The 12,795-nt window shown below is 33.1% G+C and overlaps 1 protein-coding gene across 1 annotated transcript; it reads right to left on the bottom strand.

Annotated features, from left to right (window-relative positions):
• Window positions 1-5,103: 5,103 nt before the first annotated feature.
• On the bottom strand, window positions 5,104-10,951 carry LOC116033042 (tubulin-folding cofactor B). The gene is made up of 9 exons (XM_031275802.1): window positions 10,693-10,951; window positions 9,976-10,204; window positions 8,983-9,134; window positions 8,272-8,390; window positions 7,580-7,641; window positions 7,283-7,324; window positions 6,284-6,417; window positions 5,700-5,769; window positions 5,104-5,444 (listed from the first exon to the last, which is right to left on the bottom strand). The coding sequence occupies exons 2-9, from the start codon at window positions 10,078-10,080 to the stop codon at window positions 5,397-5,399; spliced, it is 732 nt and encodes a 243-aa protein (XP_031131662.1). The 5' UTR covers window positions 10,081-10,204; window positions 10,693-10,951; the 3' UTR covers window positions 5,104-5,396.
• Between the last annotated feature and the right edge of the window lie 1,844 nt (window positions 10,952-12,795).

The following is a 12,795-nucleotide window of genomic DNA, read 5'->3' as shown; positions in this document are numbered from 1 at the left end:
AGAACTCATGACACAGGTAAAAAGCAAAGGCCTTGGGTCACTAACCATTCCCACCCTAGAGCCCGTCTTCGGGCGCAGATTGGTGGGCTTTTGACTTAGTGACGTGACCCATCGTGTGGACCTTGACTTGCTTAATATGCACACAGAATAACGATGCGCTCTATATGCACACATGCATTTTTAATTCCTCCAATTAATCTAATCCATAGATCTGTCTTTTTTAGTGTACCAGATTGGTTCTCAAATTCTTACAGGGGTGGTTCTCATATGATCACTAAGCTCTCTCTCTCTCTCTCTCTCTCTCTATATATATATATATATATATATATATATATATATATATATATATATAGGGCTGTCAAGTAGGGCTGAAGCCCGCGGGCCGGCCCGCACCCGCCCCGCAGTGGGGCGGGCTAGGGCCTCCAAAAAGAAGGCCCGCCAATTAGCGGGTCTAACGGGCTTTGCCCGCGGAAGCCCGCAGCCCGCGCGGGCTGACCCGCGCAGGTCGCGGGCCGGCCCGCGGTCCATGCTATTAAAAAAAATTAATATATATAATTAATTATTAATTATAGATGATATATATTACTTTGAACTTTGAAGACTGAAGAGTGCATTGATTTGAATGTTATGTTTGAATTTTAAGATACTAAGTATTAATGTGTAATAAAATGTATGAATGTTTTTACTTTGTTTATGTTGTTTCCTTTGTTTGATGCGTTATTGTGTTCTATGTTTTTATAATTTAATGATTTTGGTGTTTTTTTAATTAGTGGACTGTGAACAGTGTGAAGTTTGTTATATTATATTAATCTAATATCATATATTTTATTTTAAATATTATTTAATATTTAATTTTAGATTTTTTTAATATTAATTAGTAGGCCCGCGGGCCAGCCCGCCAAACCCGCAAGCCCGCGCGGGGCGGGCTTGAGCTGTATACTTCCAAGCCCGCGGGCTTCGCGGGCCGGCCCGCATAAGCCAGCGAAAATAAAAGCCCGCAGCGGGCCGGGCCTAATGGGGCGGGCCGGCCCGCTTTGACACCCCTAGTTNATATATATATATATATATATATATATATATATATATATATGCTTAAGTGCTTGTTCATCAACATGTTCGTAAATATTATTAAACGAACACTAAACGAGCTTGTTCGTGAACATTATTAAATGAACACTAAATGAGTTTGTTCATGAACATTATTAAATAAACACAAACAAGCTTGTTCATGAGCTCTTAGCAAACAAGTCTACAAATGTTCAAACTCTGTTCGTTTATTAATCGAGGTCTAAAATTTGTTCATTTATAGTCGTATAAATAGTTAATTCCATTTTTGGTCCTAGATTTATAGGTGACAATCCACTTTTAGTAATTTTTTATTAGAACATCCTCATTTGGTCCTTGTATTATTGCAGCATGGCCATTTTTAGTCCTTCATCAACAAAATCTTCGAAATATTGTCAAATTCAAAGATATTTTAATATTTTTATACAAAGTATGTTGAACTGCTGTATTTTTTATGTTTATTTTTTTTTTGAAAACATCCATAATTGAGGAGCGAAATGCCCTTGTATTTAACAATATTTTAACTGTTTTGTTGATAAAGGACAAAAAATGGTCATGTCACAATAATACTAAGATCAAAAGTGGATGTTCTAATAAAGAAGGACTTAAAGTGGATTACCACCTATAAATCTATGACCAAAAATGAAATTAACTCTTTACCTTAATAAACGAATATAAACAAACGCTTACCGAACACAAACACGCGTAGTTTATTGGAAGCTATGTTCGCTAATACCCATACACGCAGAACTCTAGTGATCTGCTATTACAGGTCATTATTCGTATTTTTGGGCTTGGATCCACCAAAATAGCATGTTGATGGATTTAATTGCACATTTTAGAAGTTCGGGGCTTAATTAGCTTTTCAAATAAAGACACACTCAACATTGATTACAATGGCAATTCTCCATAGATATTTTTTACCAAATTTTTGGTTTAAATACTTGTGATTTTTAAAAAAAATTACAAGTAGTATATGTTCTATACTTTCTCAAATATTTTCAGCACAAAGAATCTAAACTCCCACCACCGAGGTTCCAACCTCTTATTATTTAGTGTGATTGTACATAATTAGTCAATGAATAAAAAAAATGCAAGATTTATCACACATTACATCATTAAGTAAAATATTTGATTTAAAAAAAATAATTATTTAAACAACATTTTCCTTATTACAAACTCACCATCTAACAGAGTAACAGGACACAAACTCACCATCTAAAAGGACATTTAATACAAAATAATATAAATATCATTTTCTTACTTTTTTTATAGCTCTTTTTTTTTTCTTACTGAAATAATGTTATATCAAGAAAATGTATGAAGAGCAGAAGCACATGCATCAATATCTTATGTGGATCCTCCAATGAATTGATTCCCCAAGTTGTCTCCTGGACATTCTCTTTTCAGTCTTTTGTCTCTTTTTTTTTTTTTTTTCAAGTATTGCCAACTCATCCATAGTAATTTCCTTTATGAAATGCACATTCAGATAATCATGAATTTTTTACTCTAGATTTCTTAGACTTTAATGTGATTATGAGATATTCAAAATCATATGTGATTATGAGATTTGGATTTTGAGTTTTTTATTTTTTGTAAGGGTGAAACTTATTTTGATATTTGATTGTGTTGAAGTAGAATGACATATTTATTTAGTTTTTTTTTTCTCTATAACAAGAAAAAAAAAATCAGCTTTAATTAGATATTCAAGTATTTAACAAGTGCATTAAGTTTCAATTAATTTGATTCACCTAACTTTGGCAATTGCAGATAATTTTTTTCAAAATACTATTTTCTTTTTTTAATTTTACTTACAATGTTTTCATCCTCGCGATATTTAAAAATAGGCAAAAACTTGTGTGAGACCGTCTCACCATGAGACGGGTCGGGTCGGGTCAATATGTAAATGTAACACATATATGCACAAATGTCATACTTTTATGCTCAAATGTAATACTAATCAGGAATAAAATTTTTGTTACTTATAAGGGTAAATGTAATATTTTTAAGGGAAAATACAATAGTTTTACATTTCGATTTAAAAGTATTACATTTTTCCTCAAAAGTATTATATTTGCCCCTTATAAGTAAGGGGCACTAGTCAACATTACTTATTATGAAAAATGTATTACTTTTGCTCTTATAAGTACCAAAAATTGTATTCTTGATTAGTGTTATATTTGAGCATATAAGTATGATATTTGCACATATAAGTATGACATTTGCATGGTACTTTGACCCGACCCGACCCCTCTCACGAATAAGGATACGTGAAACGGTCTCACACAAGTGTGACCCTTAAAAATAATATATATGTGTGTGCTCGCGCGGTATCTAAACTGATTTACCTTGAGTTAACCAAATAAGACGACAATAAAAATAATCCAATAGTAATAAAATACAAAAAGAGTCCATAAAATAATAACACATTAGATGGAAAATTAGGAGAAATATAATAACACTTTGAATTGATTGGTACTATAAATTTGTTGGAATTTAATGGGGATTATGAGATGCAAAGAAATTATAATATAAAAAGCATGGTTGCAGTAGGCGCTAGGCGCTAGTCGGGCGGTAAACTAACGCCTAGCGCCTAAACGGTCTAGGGGGGCTAGGCGATTCTAGGCGACGACCTATAAAAATAAAAAATTAATTCATGTGTGTGCATGTATGTCATATATTATATTATATATATTATATATATCTCTCTTACTTCTCTTATATGAATAAATAAATTTAAATATATATATAAATGTAATAATAAAATTAACAAGGCCGACTCGCTCGAGTTAACTCGGCTAACTCTGCCGAGTTGGGCGAGTTAACTCGGCCAAATTCGGCCCAGCCGGCCGCCAACTCGGCCTATTGGCGGCCGGCCACCTAGGCAGACGCCTAGGGAGCAATTCGCCTCGGTCTAGGAGCGCCTAGCGCCTAGGCAGGTGTTTAGGCGGCCTAGGCGGGAATTTTTGCAAAGTTAACTCAATCATAATCCGAGTATTTAATAGGTACATATTTGGTTTGCAAGCAAAAATTTAAAGGGAGAAGACTTTTATTTCATTATTTAATTTGTCGAAGGAATATATTTTATGAATTACACCTAAATACGTAGAAGGCATATATTTTATAAATTGTCCCTAAATACGTGCATTTGTTAATTAAAAAACTTATTTTAAAAAATAATATTGATTTATGGAATAGACAATAAATAAAATAGCTTTTTTGTAATGTTTAATTTATCCCTTCGTATTTTTATTATGCATTAGAAATATATTTATCATAACTAATATAATTATCTAACTAATATATTTATATTTTTATACAATGTATTTATAAATTTAGTTAACTTTTTTTTTTGTGTTTTTATTTTTGAAATGTAATGAACTAATGAAGTATATTTGATATTTTTATTGTGAAATTAAATTATAATTTTTTATTAAATTTGAAAAGTATTTAATAATTTTACCCCATTTCATAATATTTTCATTAATATATTTCAATATAATGATTATTTTAAAGAAAAGCAAATACAATAGATGCTCAGTTTTGCACAATGTGCATAATTTTGTTAATATTAACAAAATTATAAATATTGATTAAAATCATATATTAGGTATATTGAAAATCCCCATATATTTATTTCCCATATGCAGGTGGGGAGATTGGGGAGGGCGGCTCACCTCGTCCTATTGTTATCTCTATTAAAAGGTGTAAACCATTTCCCACATGTAGGTGGAAAGATTGGAGAGGGTGGCTCACCCCATCCTATTGTCATCTCTATTAAAAGGCGTAAACTAAACTTGTTGTAAAGTACTAAGAATAATCATTTTCTTTAGTTAACACTTCATCCATTCCATTTTATTTGTCTTGTTCAATTAACGATACTTGACTAAAATTATTTTTAATTCAAGTTTTTTCAAAATATTAGATTTAGCATTAGTATAAAAAATTTATATATTTAAAAACTACATTAAAAATATTATTAAAAATACTATTAGATAGAAAAAGTTTAAAAAAAAAAAAAAAACTAAGAATAAAGAGTTAATTTAACATGTGAATAGTACTCATTACCAAGTAAATTGGAACAATGGGAAAATTTAGAAATAGTATTTCTAAAAAGAAAACAAAAGATGGAGCTGGTATATGTTGGAGAAAGCTATTTTATTCCAAATAAACCAATCATGCTGCAAGAAACAAAGCAGCACTTGGTCCTGAGTCCTGAGCACCGGACATGAATATGGGCGATGGGACTCACACTCCCCTCATCAACAATCTCATTAAAATTCAATCACAAACAGAGATCACATCAAATAAAATATCTTCCTTGTCAATAACTATATTTCCTCTTCTTCGAAGGGATCGCGTTCAGGATAATCCCCCACCTGAAATAAATAAATTGCACAAGAAATTATGGATCAAGGTCTCGAAAAGAATTCAATATAATTATGACAATTTGAAAATAGAGTAGCATGACTCGTTACGTAAACAAAAAGTACAGCCAGACCATTCCCAATTTAGTTTATTGGAAATAATTTGAATTTGAAAAGCTCCCCCACCACGAAATTTGTTTCGTTTGTTTCCCTCTCGTTGAAGTTTCTTATGTTTAGTACTGTTTAGGTAAGGTAAGCAAGACTAACCTTTACTTTATCTGGTCGGACCATCCCACCATGAAGGGGAGGACAGCTGAAGTACCGTTTTCCCTTCACCCTGCAAATATTAGCAGAAGAATTAGACCAGACAAATTAAGCTAATAAAAAATGGCATACTGGAGCAGTTTCTTGATGCAATATGTTGTTCAGAGTGAAATTGCATATTTGAATTACAAAGAAAATAAAATCAAGGCAGAAAATACTATTTGATGTCACATTTCACCACATGGTCGATCCTAGACATCTATTGACACCCACACATTATGTTGTTTGTCAAATTCAATTCTACAACATTTCAGATTTTTGTCAGTTCTCCATACAGCATTTCTAGAAAGAGACGAGTAACCTAGTTTAGTGCAAAGACTAGAGTGAACAACATTTTATATCAAGACTTTTAAGCTCAAAGGATTTTGTATTATGTAGTGCTTTTCTTGTGCTTTTTCAGTTTCCTAATCGAACTCCTTTATCTACATGTAAGTAGATGCAGGATATCACATGACCTTCATTTTGCCATCTACTTTGTTACAGTCCAGGATATGTTGAAAATTGTACAAAACACAGGCTTAACTTACATGCCATCGTGTTTTCCAACTGGTTCGTCATACTGAACTCCGACCCAAAACCCAGGAGCAAGTGTTTCTGCTTGACCCACAAATTTCACAATGCCTCGTCTTTCCCCAAGTTCAACTTGGCATCTATCTCCTACCTTCTTGGACATCAACAATTAGTCATGTCAGAGTAGGAAGTAATCAGGCATATAACAAGTACGGACAATTTCTTCCAAAACCAGGAAAATAAATTTTTTTAAAAAAAATCACCTAGAGCAAATGAACAATGAATATCTGCATTATACCAAAAAATGGCCTGACCAAAAAGAGATAACTAGGAAATAAAGTAGAAGGTGCAATGAGCTTGATAATAAATACAATCCCACTCTAACTATTCGGGTGTACAGAGGCTCTGAAACTCAACTGAGTGTAAGATGTGAAACAAGATCCACTTAAACTGTGGGTAAGAAAAGTCTTGAGTTTGCAGCTATTTGGTAGGGTATTTCAGAAGTAACATGCTGCCTAGAGTCAGCATAACAACAAATAGGTAACAATGATGCTGGGTGTAACTAACAAGAAGTGCAAGAACCCTATAGCCTAATGAAAAGGAAAAATATCAAAAGGAATATCACAACTTATAAAGAGAAGCAAAATTTATATATTTAAAAACACAGAGATTACACAGCTTATAATGTTTAGCAGTTCAAAAATTAGTTCCAGAACTTATTCCGATCACTGAATGAACCAAGCAATGGAACACAAGATTCATTACCCATAAAACATTTTCTATACCATCTTTCCTATAGTTTTCTTGTGGTAACTGAAGGAGTATTTATATAGAGTACACCATAAAGGGTGAAGATCAGTGAATTCCATATGACATTCACAAATTAGATATTGTGCTAAACCCCCACCCCACTCTCTCTCTCTCTAAAAAAAAAAAAAAAAGAACAAAAAAATGAATTTTTTTAAACTAAAGAAAATAAGAAATTGGAAACAGGAATTGTAGTAGATTAGACCAACCTTGATATGTGCACAGAGATCTTCCATGTAGTTGTCACAAATCTGTAGTAACAGGAGCACCAAACAAAAAGAAAAACCAATGATCACTAAAGAAGAGTAATTTGACAGTAATATTAAACATGGTTACTACACTATACACTTTACTAGGAGATAAGGGATGCAAAAGTAGAGAGGATACTTTTGCAAAGTGTAAAAGAAAATATCCAACAGTTGTGATAAATACAGACTATTAATGTTACCTGTAAATGAGGAAATTCTAATTCTAAACATAAAACAAATCAAAGATGAGAATCTTACTTTAGCTTCATAATCAGTAGCACTTTTGCATGCCAATTTTTCCTTGAACTTTCTGAAGGTACCTGAAACACACCATAAAATAAATAAATTGCCGTTTCCATCAAAGTACAATGTAAATATCACCAGTTGAAATGTTGACTGTAAAAGGATGATACCAAGTAAAGGATTTTAAAATTTTGAGTGCTACGTTTGTCCTAGAAGATCCAGATTCTCCACTTCTTATCCTCCCAAGATTGAGTGGTTGAAGGAAAGCGAAAATCCAATTGTGATAACCAACAAGTTCATGATCTTTCATTCTTTCAAAGATGCAAGTAGGTAGAGTAATAAATGAATCACTAGCTTTATTTTCTATCAAAATGTACTTAAAACATCAATAAATATCCCATTTTTCTTCCTGTTTTCCCCACTCAAAATCTGTGATGAATTAAAAAGATCAAATTGATCTTCTCTCAAGTAATCATAAACATAATAAGCAAGAACAGGGACAAATTAACACTGTATCAGACACATACTTTCTCTTTCCCCCCGAAAACCCTAGATTAAAAATGCATAAGATAACATGACCAATGTCGAAGAGAGGTGTCAGTATTGTGATGACTGGATGAACTTAGTTCTATGCAGATTCACAGTATAAACAGGGGTACTGCATAGGCAAGTGAACATAATAACACCCTTCTAGTACTTGTGATTACCATCCCGTTTATCATAAGCCTCCTCAGAGATTGTGTACTTTTCCACAAGCGAGGTGTCCTCCAGCCAACCACCAGATGTTACTGATGATGGATCAGTGTCAATAACATGCAGCCGATATCTATATGGAAAAAGAGTTTAGATCAAATAAGTACATTAAAAATGAAATTGGAACAAGCTATCAAATAGTTGAATCTAAATTCCATCTAAAAGGTAGGTCATCTTCACAGTTGCAGACAATGACATACAAAACATGGATAAAAGCAGGATATACCAAAAGATACAGCTGAAAAGAAAGGGAATAGATAATAGGTGAACAAGTTGTACATATGAAAGTATAAATAATTCAAAAAAATATTTAATGCATGCAAAGTTTCTAAATCCAGAAGTTAACCATTAGGACTGTAGACCAGGTTTCATGTTTTAGGAATCTCATCAAAATTTCAAAAAAAAAAAAAAAAAAAAAAAAAAAAAAAAAAAATTTCAAAAAAAAAAAAAAAAAAAAAAANAAAATTTAAAAAAAAAAAAAAAAAAAAAAAGAAGCAACTCTGTCCTCTAAAACTAAAAAGAAAAAGAAATTGCAGAGGAAATGTGCATGTCAAAGCTCCTAGGCAATACTTGTACCAAATATGAATCAGTTATAATTCAAATAACAATGACGTCAAAAAGGGAAAGCTTGATAGGAAATTCAATGTAATAGAGATTAAACTTACCCATCATGTGGAGAATAAAAGCCAAATGGTCTTGTGTTATCACTTAAGTCTGAAATTTTAGCACCAGTATCATCATAAAGCTCAAGGCGCATTGAACTAACAGAAGTACCACACTTTTTCCACAGCTTTTCTTTTACAGCTTCTACTGTTACCTGACCACCGACAGAGTTAGCCCGTCAATCCGTCATGTATGTAAAGAGAGAAGCTGAGATGTATTAACCACGTTACAATTATCAAGTGTGAAGATAAGAGCCTAAAAGCATACTAGTTCAGATTCAGTCTCACTTGAGAACTATTAATCATTTGCTTCTACATAATTAGAAGAACATTAGGACAAATACTTTTATGTGTTCTCAAAATTAGGGTTTGGAATTTCTGCATCTGTATATTGATCATGCTGGCTAGTGGCTTATAGGAGGTTATAAGCTGCTGACTTACCTTCTGATTCAAGAAATATATCCTACAATCTACATTTGCCATGTGACAGAAAAGTCCATGCCAGATTCTTCAAAAATGGTTAATTAATTCATATTATAATACAGGAAAATAAATCCCATAAACTTATGTGCACTGGGAATTAATTTCTTGCATAAGAATATGAATCCATTAACCAAATTGTAGCTGAACCCACAAAGATGACAAGTAGATTGTTCAAGAGTGATAATATGGAGGGATTTTTCCCTTCGGTGATATGCATTTTAAAATACATATAGTAAGATCACATCCCAACTTGTTAAATTTAAATTAAAAATAGATGAAAGCAAAGGCATAAGGAAACAGAAAAAGTCAAAAAACAATCTCTTAAGTCTTAACATAGAAGTAGCAAGTTCAATGCTCAAGGATAAATACACAACATCTAGAGATTGATAAAATCATAAAAAAGGTTGAAGCCTTAAAGGTAAGAGTTATTCAAAATAATAATAGTAACAACGACAACAACAATAATAAATGAAAAAGAAAAAGAACTGATTAGAGAGATTGAGAGAAGACTGCCTGAAGAGAGAAACGAATATCGGCGGAGAAGCTCTTGATATTGGCATGGGTGACCCTTATGAGAACCGAATCATCTGCTGGTATATTTTGTAATACAGAAGCCATATATTTTGCAACCCAAATGCTCAGCTGAGTGTTTTGACAAACCAGTACACAGCAAATCTCCTCCCAACAAGCAGCTAGTATAGCCTATACCCCATATGTGTATTTCCAAATAGCTCATTCATTTCTGGTAAAACAATAAAACTTCATTTCATTTATAGTTCAAAAAAAAATCAGTTCCCAGAAGCAGAAACCATTTCAGCTCACTATAATGGTTCATGGTGCAACACATTGTGTAAATTCCTAAGTAATCCAATAAAAAAACCACAGCAATCTTTCAAAAAACAAAAAAAAAAAAAACAAAAAAATCACAGCAATAAACCCACAACAAGTACAGTACAGTACAAAAGCCACTGGCAGGCAGATTCATATTCATGTATTACAGCTCCTGCTAATCTGCTATGGACTTTTAAACTTTAAACATGGAGCTTTGTACTTCATATAACTAAACTTTGGATTTTGGTTCAACAATTATACTTTTAAACTTTTAAACAATTTAATAAGAAATTAATAATTTAATAAGTTTTCAGAAATTCAAAAATTTGGAAATTCAGCCTAACAATTCAGAAATTCATAGTCTAACAATTTAATATGAAGAACAGTTCGGAGTCATACCAGGCGGCGGCGATAGGCGTTCGGCGGTAGGCGTCCGGCGGAGCGGCAGAGCAGCGCAGCGGACAATGGTCGATTTACGGACAGCGGACGACGCGAGCACGGCGGAGAAGTCGGCGGTCGGCGATCGGCTTTGCTGTCGTCGTTGGGCGGTTGGGCGGCGGTCGTAATTTGGCGTGGGATGCGAGCAGTCGGCGGCTGTGCGTTTAGACTGTTTAGGTTTAGAAGTTTGGCGTGGGAAGGAAAGCGTAATTTTACCTGATCCTATATTCTCTTTAGCGCTAGTTTATAATATTTTAACTTAATTGGGCGCAGCATAAATATTCCGATCTAGCGACGGATTACACTTCCGTCGCTATATTTTCGCAAAAAAACCCAGCACTATTAACTAGAGACGGAAATAAAATCTGTCGCTAGACCTAACGACGGATTACAATTCCGTCGCTAGATTCCCGAAAAAAAATTCTCAACATTCTTAATCTAGCGACGGATTACATTTCCGTCGCAAGATTCCCGAAAAAAAAATCTCAACATTCTTACTCTTGCGATGGAAATAGAATCTGTCGCTAGATCTAGCGACGGATTACATTTCCGTCGCTAGATTCCCAAAAAAAAAATCTCAACACTCTTAATCTAGCGACGGAAATAGAATCCGTCGCTAGATATACCTCTAAATCATTAAAAAAATAAAAATAAAAAATCCGGCCATGATATCTTAGCGACGGATATTTGAATCCGTCGCTAGAGCTAGCGACGAAATCGAATATCCGTCGCTATATGCTATTATAAATGTATATTCTGATTTTATACTTGGCGACGGTAGCAACGGATACGAGTTTCCGTCACTATTCCGTCGCTAAGTTGTAAAAAAATAAATAGATACATTAAATCGTAGCGACGGATATTTTTCCGTCGCTAATCCGTAGCAAATAAAATTATTAAATTACCCGCCAAAAATCCGTCGCTATTCCGTCTCAATTTTTGCGAAGAAATTTACCGCTAAAATTAGCTACGGATTTAACGACAACCATTTTTCGTCGCTAATCCGTCGTCAATCCGTCGCTAACTTTGAATTTTTTGAAAATAAGTAAACCGTCGCTAAATTAGCAACGGAAATAATCCGTCACAAAAGCCGTCGTTATTTCCGCCTTTTTTTGTAGTGCTAGAGAAATAAAATCTGTAGAAAGTGATTTCGTTATATTTAGTATAACTTAGAAAAGTAATAATTAAAATTTGACAGAAATATCAATTTGACAAGATCAGTACACAATCAATAGAGTAGAAAATCACCCAAAAAAAAAAGGAAAATTGTAGAATTTTGAACATATTACACTCTTGCAGGAAACAAAGAAGGAAAAGTTACCCTTTTTTTGAAGAGTTCTAATTAGGGATTGACAACAGGTAGGAATTCCCGAACCCAACTAAATATTATCCTTGTCCTGAATCCATTTAACACTACCAATTGGTACTCAAACCTGTCCCAATTTCATTTAATATATATTTTTAAAAAATACATCACTTAATCAAATACTTATGTGGTTCTAGCTACAACATAAGAAGTTTTGTAAAAAATTTAAGAAAAAAAGAATAATGTAACATGAGTTTACATAGTGTCATATTACAAAAAATCAATCAAGTGAGACTCTGTTCTTCAAGTCTTGCTTGCCAACTGAACAAAATGCTAAGCTCATTGTCGCTTGTCATGATTTTAAATTTGTAATTTTAATGCTTTGTGAGCTTTGGCAATATAAGGATCAAGGATTTGTAACATATCATATATAACAACTTGAAGAATGGTGTAAGGAGTTTCAATAAGAAAGTTGAGAAAATAGAAGCGAAGACTATTACCTTTGTTTCATAAAAATTCCTAAACCTTTAGATGGTCAAGATAGACAATTTGATGATGCAAGAAAGACTTCTGTTTATCAGAAAATACTATTCGTTGATAAAATAATCCCCCATTTACTCTTCTGCTAAAGATTAAACTTTCATTCTTTTTAGTTGTGCATATCTTTCACAAATGCCCACAACTCACATATATATAACTAGTTAACAACACCAAGAAATATTAGCTGATAGCATATAGGAGATTCGACCATATAAAAG

This window comes from Ipomoea triloba, chromosome 1 (assembly GCF_003576645.1).
Source record: "Ipomoea triloba cultivar NCNSP0323 chromosome 1, ASM357664v1".
NCBI classification, from domain to species: Eukaryota; Viridiplantae; Streptophyta; class Magnoliopsida; order Solanales; family Convolvulaceae; genus Ipomoea; species Ipomoea triloba.
The sequence above is the reverse complement of the archived record's forward strand: the minus strand, read 5'-3'. Positions and strand labels throughout refer to the sequence as shown.